The sequence below is a fragment of the Diceros bicornis genome, chromosome 8, assembly GCF_020826845.1.
Source record: "Diceros bicornis minor isolate mBicDic1 chromosome 8, mDicBic1.mat.cur, whole genome shotgun sequence".
NCBI lineage: Eukaryota > Metazoa > Chordata > Mammalia > Perissodactyla > Rhinocerotidae > Diceros > Diceros bicornis.
The window spans coordinates 10,431,990-10,444,334 of record NC_080747.1 but is presented as its reverse complement, the minus strand read 5'-3'; the positions used below and the strand labels follow the sequence as shown (position 1 = coordinate 10,444,334).

General features: G+C 39.7%; 1 protein-coding gene across 5 annotated transcripts in view; it reads left to right on the top strand.

Moving 5' to 3' along the window:
* Positions 1-12,345, top strand: part of BOD1L1 (biorientation of chromosomes in cell division 1 like 1) — a 54,277-nt gene that overhangs the window by 16,051 nt on the left and 25,881 nt on the right. For all 5 annotated transcript variants that reach the window (XR_009220929.1, XM_058546742.1, XM_058546740.1 and 2 more), the window contains exons 7-10: positions 459-570; positions 1,238-1,376; positions 2,721-2,793; positions 4,653-10,791. Coding sequence is in view for 4 of the 5 variants with exons in the window: in XM_058546742.1 (XP_058402725.1) it covers positions 459-570; positions 1,238-1,376; positions 2,721-2,793; positions 4,653-10,791 (6,463 nt within the window). In the remaining variant the exon portion in view is untranslated. The remainder of the gene's footprint in view (positions 1-458; positions 571-1,237; positions 1,377-2,720; positions 2,794-4,652; positions 10,792-12,345) is intronic.

Genomic DNA, 12,345 nt, shown 5'->3' with positions numbered 1-12,345 from the left:
ACAATAGGGCAGGAAAAAGTCCCATATCCAAAACCTGGGTCCTAAGAGTATAACCAGCAGGTCACATTTATTATAGGACTAGCCTGTCACTTGAATCTGCATTTCAACTTCCTCCTAAAAGAATAATCGAAAAATTATGGAGAACCTACCTGTGTACACTTGATGCTCACAGATATTTTCATAGCTATCCTTGTAATTGAAGTAACCAATTTATTAAGCCACTATTTCCCAAAATGATACATTTCCCGTTCTTTATAGCATTCTGAAAGAGTAATGAAAAATTTTCATGTCTGTCTCTTTTTTCTCCTAGTAGCTTCCAGATTATGTAGTGTATGTGCACTTTTGCAGAGCCCATTAAATTGTAAGAACATTTGAAGGGAAAACATTTTTTTTTTCAGGATGTTTTTGCTTTTGCCTGGTAATCTGTCAGGATAATTGTGAATATTTTGTGGTTTTAGGCTAAAGAAAAAGAAGAGAGGCTTTTAAGAAGGCAAATTAATAGAGAGAAACTTGAAGAAAAACGAAAACAGAAAGCGGAAAAGACAAAGTCTTCAAAAGCTAAGATTCAAGGTATAGGAGGTGTTAATTTGAATCTATTAAACGATCTTATATATTCCATTATTTTCTAGATATTCATATTACTTACGAGATGTGATTATGAAACAAAATGATCTAAGTTACATCTTGGGAAAGCTGTTATATTAAAAAAAAATTATTTTCCAGTGTGGAAGATTTCCTTTTTAATCTGATGTGTTTCGTCACTTTTTTTATTATATTGCTGTATCTAAATTAAATATTCTATTGGGTACCAGCTTACACATCTCACATGTTAGTAATTTATTTTCTAGTGATTGTGGAATGAATTATCACTGGAAAATGGATTGCTAACATGTGAGTAATCACGCCTTGCTGGTGATATTAATGGAGTTAATCTATGCTTTATGTTAACTAAAATCTCAAACGTTTATCTAGAGTATTTCATTGAACAAAATTAAACTTCCTCTAGGTACTGATCCTGTGTAATATACAAATACATACACAATTATAAGTATTTGAAATTGAAAAGGATAAGATTTCTTCATCTAAAATATTATTTTTATTCCAGCACAACTTCAGAACATTAAAGCTATTTTGCATTTTTACAGTGATTAGAAAATCTTAATGAAAAATAAATAAATATTATGTTGTTTATAAAACTCTGTTCTGAAACACAGTTTATTGATTGTTTCCTTCCTAGGCAAAAATAGTGTGGACTTGGAAGAATCATCAACAAAGGCTTTGGAACCTAAAGCCCCCAGAATTAAAGAAGTCCTTAAAGAACGGAAGGTTTTAGAGAAAAAAGTAGCCTTAAGCAAAAGAAGAAAAAAAGATTCAAGGTATATATTTCATCTGGCCACATTCCCCTTGTAACATTCTCGTGGCACGTTTTCAGAAGAGAGGCATTGAAAATGACAGTTGGGGCTGGCCCGGTGGCTTAGCAGTTAATTGTGCACTCTCCACTACTGGCGGCCCGGGTTCAGATCCCGGGTGCACACCGATGCATCGCTTCTCTGGCCATGCTGAGGCCGCGTCCCACATACAGCAACTAGAAGGATGTGCAACTATGACATACAACTATCTACTGGGGCTTTGGGGGAAAAAAGGAGGAGGACTGGCAATAGATATTAGCTCAGAGCTGGTCTTCCTCAGCAAAAAGAGGAGGATTAGCATGGATGTTAGCTCAGGGCTGATCTTCCTCACAAAAAAAAAAAAAGAAAGAAAGAAAATGACAGTAAAGAGCCATACCTTGAATATGTATGTTATTGCATGTTTATGAAAGACCTTAGAGTTGCGTGTTTAATATCATAATTCATTGTGTTAATATCTATAATATTTCAAAGTAGTGGATTGTAATCTTCTTTGGGGGGGCGTCCCAGACCTTCTTGATAATCTGATGGAAACTTTGGACTCTCTCTCCAGAAAAATACACATATATAAACACGCAGTTGTCCTAGAGTTTCAGAGAGTTTATGGACCCTCTAGAAGTACTCAGGCAGTATCCCCATTCTGGACATTCAAAAACCACCTATTTACAGTGATTGCATCCATTTTCTAGTCTTTCCAGGCAATTCTCTTCACCAGTATTCCAAGCTTCTCCCCTTCAACCAGAGATCTGAACCAAATTCTTTTTTAACACTTCATTATCATATTTAATTCTACAAGAATTAGAAAACTGAAGAGAGTGAGAGTGACTATGAAGTCATATGAGCCGTGGGCTACAATTTCGCTCTTCCATGAAGATGCGGTTATGTACATTTATCACAGACTTCAAGATAGCTAAATCAATAATTTGGAGAACTCAGTGAGAGGAATTAGCTCTCAGTTTTCTTATTTTAACTCATTTCTATTGATCTGAATAAATAAGACTGCCCTGTTTACTCAAAAGATGGTGAGACTTTCAAAATGTAATTATAGCCCGTTAAATATTTATCTCAAGCAACAAATCAGGAATTTTTGTTTCAAGTATACTTCCTTTAGCACTGAGAATAGTCCATGTCACATTTGGAATTGTGATGTCCTCTGTTTACTAGGAATAGGATTTAAATTGAAATGAAACAAGTCTCCATTTGTGGATCAAGTGTTTATAGTAAAGGAAAGCTGAGCTTTTTTTTTTAACCTTCCTGAGAAATTTTTACATTTGATTCAAACAAAGTTCATATTTGACTTTTTCTCTCACTTAGGAATGTTGAAGAGAATTCTAAAAAGAAACAGCTATCTGAAGAAGATTCCAAAGAAACCCTCAAAACAAGTGAGGTGTGTCCTAATTCATAAACCCCATTTTAAATGCTCTTTTGTCAGATATAGGCCATTTAGGCCTTTGGAGTAAAACTTGGAATGCAGTTTCATCTTTTCCATGTTAAGTAAAAAATCCTTACCTTACATTCTTGAACCCCCATCCTGTTATGGCCTGAATTCCTCATTTTGACGAGTTGATGCGTGTGATCATTTTATCCAGATAATAGCTACTATTCTACTTTTCCTCTCTCCCATCCCACCCACCCCATTTCTTATATTGGCAATAACAAAATTGCCAGTAGTAATAATGAAACAGAAAAGGGAGAGAAGACCTAAAATCCTTTTGCCATAGAAATCACCAGTTTCATTCTCTTTCGTTTCTCATCCATACATGTAGGTAATTTTGTAGAGTGGATGTAATCTTGCAAAATGTTTTTAACATTCCCTCTTACTCATTTCATGTTACTTTGTAAGCTTCCTAATTATTATATTTAATGATTTCCTGGTATTATATTGAATAGATGTACTATAATTTAAGCATTTCCTTATAGTTGAGCACTTAGATTGTTTCCAAGATTTGATCAATTTAAATAGTAAAAATATGTGCAATGAGTACATTTTTTCCCCTTTTTGGATTATTTTCTTGGGATAAACTTTTGCTTTCATTGGGTTTAAATCCTTATTTCTACTGCCATATTTATAATTCTATAGCTGAAACTTCCAAAGGAAAACTAATAATTGATTATTTATTCATATCCAGTGAATATTCTTGATTTCTTTATTCATAAATTAGAGGCATATTTATAAGTATATCCAGATATTTTAATGGCATATTTTTAAATATTTTTTATTTTATGATAAATTTCTTTGAAAAATCATCTCAAAATTTTATTCACATTAATTGGTTAGAACTTACTGTAAAATTAGGTTGATGAAATCTCTATTAGTTCTTTGTTTGAGGAATATAGTTTTAAAGTATTTTTTAAGACACTATATCTTGGTTCCTATGTTAGTAGAAGTATGTTAATCTGTGTGTTAAATTGTAAGGAGATGCAGTGGTAAGCTGACTAGAGACTTAGAGGTCTTTTTGAGAGATTCAGCCCATTATTTGAATAAGAATAATTATAGCTAATAGTCCATGAGTCTTTACTAAAGTGTGTTTAGTCAGCATGCACTCATTAACATTAATAACCTGCCAAGTGCCATACTGTGGGGTAGGGAGGAAAGTTGACATGCTTTGGTCTATCAGTACCTTCCTTTGAATACACAAACATATACGTACATTATATGTGCTATGGTTACTGTTACTGTGAGTTATTGTGTGCATTTGAAACTTCCTAAGTAGAATGCCCTACAAGTAACCTAAATTCATGAGGTTTCTATAAATAATTTGGTTTTCAAAATTAAAATATAGGAAAAGTTTATTTCAATATAAAATTTTTAAGTTGTCTGTATCATTATTATGCTTTTGGACTGAAAAGAACATTGGATTGTCATTCATTCAGTTTATATTTATTAATGACTACTGAGCATTTGTGTGCTTTAGCAATTTAGAGTTAAAGAGGGCCTCCTAAATGCATGGACAAATCTCAGGAGAAATAACTAGTCTCTATAAAGATGCCTGTGGTGTAGTAGGAAGAGGACTAGACTCAGAATGAGATCATCTGAACTCATTGCCTAGGTGTCAAGTTACTGACTCATGCTAAGCTTCAGTTTCCTCCTGCATAAAATAAGATTAATAATACCTACCACAGGCTGCTGGCAAAGATTGACTATGGTGTAACATATATGACAGCACTCGACATATTGAATGCACCCAAATGTTAAATTTGAAGATAAAAATTGATTCTTTATCCTGTAACTTTTGTTTCTTACAGCATTGTGAAAAGGAAAAAGTGTCTTGTTCAAAGGATTTGAAGCATGTTCATGCAAAAAGTGAACCAAGTAAACCTGCCCGGAGACTTTCAGAGTCTTTGCATTCAGCTGATGAGAGCAAAAATGAGCCCAAACTAGAAAGAGAACATAGAAGACGGACCTCTACCCCTGTTGTGGTGGAAGGGACACAAGAAGAGACTGATACACGAGATGGAAAAAGACAAGTAGAACGCTCAGAAGGTGGCACAGAAGAACCCCAGAAACAGAAAAGCACACTTAAAAATGAAAAGCATCTAAAGAAAGATGATTCTGAAACACCACATGTGAAAAACCTACCTAAGAAAGAGGCGAAATCCTCCAAGGAGAAGCCTGAAAAAGAGAAAACTCTGTCAGAAGACAAATTGTCTATGAAACATAAATATAAAGGTGACAGTATGCATAAAACAGGTGATGAAACTGAACTTCACCCTTCTGAGAAAGGTTTAAGGGTAGATGAAAGTATTCAAAAGCAAAGTCAACAAACAAAGCTTTCTTCAGATGATAAAGCTGAACGGAAAAGTAAACATAGGAATGAAAGGAAATTATCAATTTTAGGCAAAGATGGAAAGCCAGTTTCTGAATATATTATAAAAACAGATGAGAATGTTCGTAAAGAAAACAACAAAAAAGAGAGACACATGTCAGCTGAAAAAACTAAGGCAGAGCACAAGTCAAGAAGATCGAGTGATTCTAAAATTCAGAAAGATTCTCTGAGTTCCAAGCAACATGGTATCACATTACAGAGGAGAAGTGAAAGTTATTCAGAGGATAAGTGTGATACTGACTCGACTAATTTCGATGGTAATTCAAAACCAGAAGAGGTCATTCACAAGGAGAGGCGAAGAACAAAGAGCTTGTTAGAAGAGAAACTTATGTTAAAGTCTAAGTCAAAAAGTCAAGGCAAACAGTTAAAAGTAGTTGAAACAGAATTACAAGAAAGTGTCACAAAACAGGTGACCACTCCAAAACCAGATAAGGAGAAGAACACAGAAGAAAGTGACCCAGATAGACAGCGAAAGTCTAAAGCTGAGGACAAACCTGAGGAAACTGGTCTTGAGCCCGTATTAGAGGGTGCTGCTTCGGCACATAGTACCCAGAAGGATTCTAGTCACAGAGCTAAGTTACCATTAGCAAAGGAGAAATATAAGAGTGATAAAGATTCAAGCTCCTCCAGACTTGAGAGAAAGTTATCAGATGGGCACAAAAGCAGAAGCTTAAAGCATAGTAGTAAGGATGTGAAAAAGAAGGAAGAAAACAAATCAGATGACAAGGATGGTAAAGAAGTTGATAGTAATCATGAAAAGGCCAGAGGGAATAGTTCGGTCCTGGAAAAGAAATTAAGTAGAAGGTTGTGTGAAAATCGAAGAGGAAGCTTATCCCAAGAAATGACCAAAGGAGAAGAAAAATTAGCAGCGAACACCTTGGGCACTCCCAGTAGCTCCTCCCTTCAGAGACCAAAAAAAAGTGATGATCCCACCTTGATCCCTGAACAAGAGCCAATGGAAATTGATTCTGAGCCAGCTGTTGAAAATTTGTTTGAAGTATCTAAAACCCAGGACAGTAGCAATAATAGTTCTCAGCAAGACATTGACTCTGAAAATGTTATGAAACAAAAAACTACTGCCACAGCTCTAAAGGATGAGTTAAGAACTTCCACAGTAGAATCAAAAACAGCAACTCAAGCCTGTAAATTGGGACATGGAACAGGAGTCATTAGTAATTCTGAAAAGCACACTGACCATAAAACCGCACTGACCAAGAAAGTGCAGATCCAAAGTGCTGTGTCCAAACCGAATCCCGGGGAGAAAGAACCCACTCAAGTAACTTGTGAAATGAATGTAGACTCTGAAACTAGTCATAGAATGTTACCTCATGCCCTTTCAGAAAATGACAAGGCACAAAAGAATTTGAGAAACACAACCAAACCCACTGAAGAACATATTGCTCGAGGAGATGCTGCTCTTGAACATTCCACAGATTTAGACCCCTCACCACCCTTAAGTTCAGTGACTGTTGTGCCTGAGAAACAATCTCATGATTCAGATGTAATTCCTTTAGTTGACAAAAGAACTGTTTTAGAAGGTGGCACAGCTAGCACGTCACCTGTGGACCACTCTGATAACCCTAATCAAAGGTTGACTGTTAGGGAATCAGAAATCCCTGGGACAAGTAACAGCGAAGAAGGTGGTACAGTTTCCACAGTAGATACACCAGCAAAAGCAAGCATAGATAGCAAAAGACACATTCCAGAAGGCTACCAGGCTGCGGTACTGCAGAGTAAACAAGGGAAAGTAAACATGCCTCTTGGTAGCAAGTTCATGGACATGGTTCTGGAAAATGAGAATGTTGACAAAGAAGGTGGCTTGACAGACTTGGCCAAGAAAGAAAGTGACTTAAGTACAGAGCCCAGTTCAAAGCAGACGTTTAGAGCTGCAGTAGAAAATGACAGAAATGATGGCACTGCTGTTGACCATGTGGTAGATATGAGTACAGAAAAAGATGCTGAAACTGTTGAACTTAACCATAGTAGAGGCCCAGGTAAAATAGAAAACATGTCAATTGATGTTGAAAGAAGGAATGAAAACAATGAGGTAGACACCAGTGCTGGAAGTAATGCTGCATCATCTATTTTACACCAAAGGAATGGAAAAACTGAGAATGTGACAGCTGGGTCTGATAAAGCAGAAAAGAATTCTATTGCCACTAGCACTGAAGAGAAGGAGAATGATGTTATCTTAAACCCAGTAAAGGCAGGGGATGCCACAACCACTTCCTCAGAAACAGGAGAGGGTGAGGTGGCTGTGCCTTGCACAAGCATTGAGGCAGATGAAGGCTTCATAACAGGTGCCTGCTCCAGGAACAGTCCTCTTCACATTGGGGCAGGAGCCAGCGAATGCACTGTTTTTGCTGCAGCTGAAGAAGGTGGGGGCGTTGTCACAGAGGGATTTGCTGAAAGTGAAACTTTCCTTACAAGCACCAAGGAAGGAGAAAGTGGAGAGTGTACTATGGCTGAATCTGAAGAAACAGCAGCAGACCTCGTGACCGCTCACACTGTTAAAGTTGAAGAGAATGTCAATAGTGTTGTGACAGAAGAGAAAGATGATGCTGTAACCAGTGCAGGCTCTGAAGAAAAGTGTGATGATGGTTCTTCACATAGAGACTCAGAAATAGTTGAAGGAACTGTTACTTTTATGGGTGAAGTTGAAAGTGATGGAGCAGTAACGAGTGCTGGGACAGAAATAAGAGAGGGATCCTTAAGCAGTGAAGAGGCAGACGAATTCCAGAGAAATATGATGAGAATGGGCCCCATAAAAGAAACCGAGGGGACTGTGACATGTACAGGAGCAGAAGAGAAAAGGGATAACTTTGTTATGTGCTCAGTAACTGGTGCAGGGCCACAGGTGGAGCACATGGTTACAGGTGCAGCTGTGGTCCTGGTAGATAATAACACACCACCAGGAACAAGTGCTGCGCAAGAAGGAGATGGTTCCGTGAATGATGGTACAGAAGGTGAAAGTGCAGTCACCAGCACAGGGATAACAGAAGAAGTTGGAGAGGGGCCAGCAAGTTGCACAGGTTCAGAAGAGAGCAGCGAAGGCTTTGCTATAAGTTCTGAATCAGAAGAAAATGGAGAGAGTGCAATGGACAGCACAGTAGCCAAAGAAGTCACTAATGTACCATTAGTCGCTGCTGGTCCATGTGATGATGAAGGCATTGTAACCAGCACAGGTGCAAAAGAGGAGGATGATGAAGATGAGGGTGTTGTGACTAGTACTGGAAGAGGAAATGAAGTTGGGCATGCTTCAACTTGCACAGGGATAGAAGAAGAAAGTGAAGGGGTATCAGTCTGTGAAAGTGCAGAAGAAGGGGACAGTCAGATTGGTACTGCAGTAGGGCATGTGGAAGCTGAGGCCGGAGTGGCCATCACAAATGCAAATGAAAGTAATGTTGATAGCATGAGTGGTGTGGAGAAGGAAATTAAAGATACAGAGATCTGCTCCAGTGCAAAAGGGATTGTAGAAAGCAGTGTGACCAGTGCAGTGTCAGGAAAGGGTGAAGCGGCACCAGTGCCTGAAGGTTACAAGGGTCCCATGACTAGTGTGGCTTCAGATCCAAGTGACAGTCAGCCCACCAGAAAAGAAAAAGTTGAAGATACTATTTCCACTGGCCTTGTGGGGGCCAGTTATGAGGTACTTGTATCTGGTGCAGTCCCAGAATATGAAGTTCATCACACATCACCGAGTGAGAAAGAGGATGAAGGTATCATCACCTCCGTGGAAAATGAAGAATGTGATGGCCTCATGGCTACTACAGCCAGTGACAGTATTACCAACCAAACTTGTTTAGCTGGGGGCAAAAGTCAAGGCAAAGGCTTGCTGATTTCCACCAGTACAACAAATGATTACACCACTCAGTTAAACACGATTGTAGACGTGGAAGAAGGTCATTCAAGTGCTCTGAGAACTGAAGAAAATATGGAAGACACCAGAGTAAACATGGAAGAATTCGAGGCCCCCATGCCTAGTGCAGTTTCAAGAGATGAGAATCAGCTCTCTGCTACAAGAACTGAAGAGAAAGATGAGTGTGCCATGATTTCCACAAGCATAGGGGAAGAATTTGAAGTGCCTATTTCCAGTGCAACAACCATCAAATGTGCTGAAAGTCAGCAGCCAATTGCAACAGTTGAAGAAAGAGCTAAAGGTCCAATCTTGGTAAGCACTGACGACTTCGAGGGGCCCATGCCCAGTGCGCCCACAGAAGTTGAAAGTCCTCTTGCCTCAACCAGCAAGGAGGAGAAAGATGAATGTGCTCTCATTTCCACCAGCATAGCAGAAGAATGCGAGGCCTCTATTTCTGGTGTAGCTGTGGAGAGTGAAAATGAGCGATCTGTTACAGTCATGGAAGAAAAAGACGGGAGTGCTATCATCTCAACAAGCTCAGTAGAAGACTGTGAGGGCCCAGTGTCCAGTGCCATCCCTCAGGAGGAAATCCATCCCTCAGTCACACCAGCAGAAGAGATAAGTGACACCACCATGATTTCCACAAGCACTTCTGAAGGACGGGAAGCAGTCATGATGGGTGCTGTTCCACCCGATGAAGATCAGCCCACTGTTGCAAGAATGGAGGACTTGAGTGATGCTGCCATCATCTCCACCAGCACGGCTGAATGTGTGCTAATTGTCACTGGCCTAGAGAGACATGAAGAGAATCAGCTGACTGCAAACAATCCAGAAGGAAAAGATGACCTGTCAGCCACAAAGGTGAGCAAGTGTGAGGTCCCTATGCCCAGCCGAATTGCTGAGAACAACTGTCAGCGTCCTGGGCCATTCACAGAAGGAAAAGAAGTAGGCCCTGTCATGGCTGTGAGCTCCCAGGAAGCACGAGACAGTACGTCAGTCAGCGTGCTCTCTGCTGGGGTAGGCCAGCCAGGTGCTGTGTGTGCACAAGAGAAAGAGAGGCGTGGCAATGACTGTCCTGGCAAAGTACCTCTTGCAGGAAGAGGACAAAATGAGAGCACCTTGCACCTCATAAATGCAGAAGGGAAGAGTGTATGGTTGAGCTCTGCTGAGAGGGGAGATAAAAGCCCTGAGGCAGGGACACCAGGGAACAGTACCCCGGGGAGCTGTTCAGCAGATAGGGTCGTGGAGAGAAGTGCTGACTCACCTGTCCATCTGAGAGGACCTGAGCAAACATCTGGACAGACGGCTGAAGACTCCTCCATCAGTATTCACTGTTTGACAGCAGTAAATACCGATGCTATAGAAGCTGATGATATGCCACAAGTCAGAGACGCTGCAGTGGAGCAGTCCGCTCTTCCTCCTGACCAGGGGGGGACTGAGGGCAACTTTAAAACCACCGCCACTGGCTGTATTAATGGCCAAGAAGCAGAAATTGCTCCTTCCCACACAACAGTCCTTCCAGCTGCATTTTCGGCTCCTAAATGTGAGCAGGACTTGACGGTAAAGATTGATCACAGTGGCAAATGGACTGTTCAAGCATCCGCTGAGAAAACGGGAGATGGTAATGGCATGACAAAATCCTTCCAGGAGGAAGGAGACCTGGAGGTCACTGTTTCTTCCGAAGAAAATTTGTGTAACAAAGGTGAGAGTCTCTCTAATTGCAAATTTTAGCATTTTACAAAGGTGATTGTATGTAGAGTACATTTAAGATAATCTCAAATGATGGTTTTGGTTCCAGAATGTCACAAAATAACTCTCATCAAACTTGAAGGTTGAGCTTCTCTAAAAGAAACTTGTGTTTAAAAGCTTAAAACCTTAGACCCATTTCTCCTGTGCGATGAGAGAAGAGGCAGGAGGCCAAGGGACGGAAAATCAGCTAGCCACGTGTCATCTGCACGACTGTTGCAAATTACTAAACCTCTGACCTTAAATTTTCTTGTCAATCAAATTGAAGAATACCTTACAACAACTCTGAAATGAGTATTTTTTTTATCACCGTCATTTTACAAATGAGGAAATAGATTCAGAGAGTTTAAATAACTTACATAGTACTTGGGTGCCTCTTAGAAAAAAATTATTTCTGAGGCTCAGTTTTCTGTTGTATAAAATGAGAGTAATAGTACAAAAACAAACATCATTCCAACCTACCTCTGACTTAGTATAGATTTGCAGTATGTGTCACTTCGGTCCAACTGGCTACTGCTAATCAAGGGAGCACACTATTATTTTTTTTAACTGAGTTTATTGTTCAGGTAAAATGGGTTAGTTTCTGGTTAAGAATTTGTTTGAAAGAGAAAAGAAATGTGTTCCCTCCTGACAGATTGCAGAGAGTGCTAGTCTTTTTAGAAATAGTTGGTAACTTTCAAAGGTATAAGCTTTGAGCTCAGTCATTCCTTATACCTTCCAATTTTGGACACTTCATACCAGCTACTACTATGCTAGACTCTGGGGATACAAAGATAAACAGTCAAGATGGGAAGATAATGTGGATCCAGCCATGCATTATGAGTAGGCAGTGACACTGTAGTGTGACAGGTGCTTAGTGTGGGGTTAAGCACAGGATGCCGTGAGAACTCAAAGGGAGCACCTGGGCTAGGCTTGAGGGCGTCAGGGACGTTGACTTCTTTCCCACTCCGGCTGTATAAAATGTAGCATCCTGGACTTTAAACCAGAACAGACCTTAGATATCATCTAATGTAGCCTCAGGAAGCTGAGACTAGTAGATTTAGTCTTGTATGTTATGGGGACTTAAATAGGAGACATTTAAGAAATGTTTCAAGGGTTGAAATAAGTAACTTTAAAATTTTTCATTGAATTTAGCCTGGGGTAAATTGAGTGCTCCAGAAGTTTTTATGACTTAGTCATTGCTACAATCTGTTACTCCTTCCTCCGCCTTTTTTCTTCTGAAGGTGCAAAAATAGAAGGGCTGTTAGCGAGGGAAAGCCTGCAGCCTCTTGAAAGGAAGGATTTTCTTTGGAGGTTTATGTGTGGGCAGGTGAGGGAAGCTGGAAGACACAAGTCACAGAAGGACAAGGGAGAGAGAAAGAAAGGACCAAAACAAGGGATGGAATTAAGTCTCCACCAGAGAAAATTCCTTTTTCTTTTTGTCTGCCTCACAGTTCTTTAACTTTTTGTTCAACTTTGCTGTGTCAACGTGAAGCAAGTAAAGTGAGTCTGTTCATAAACCACCGTCTTT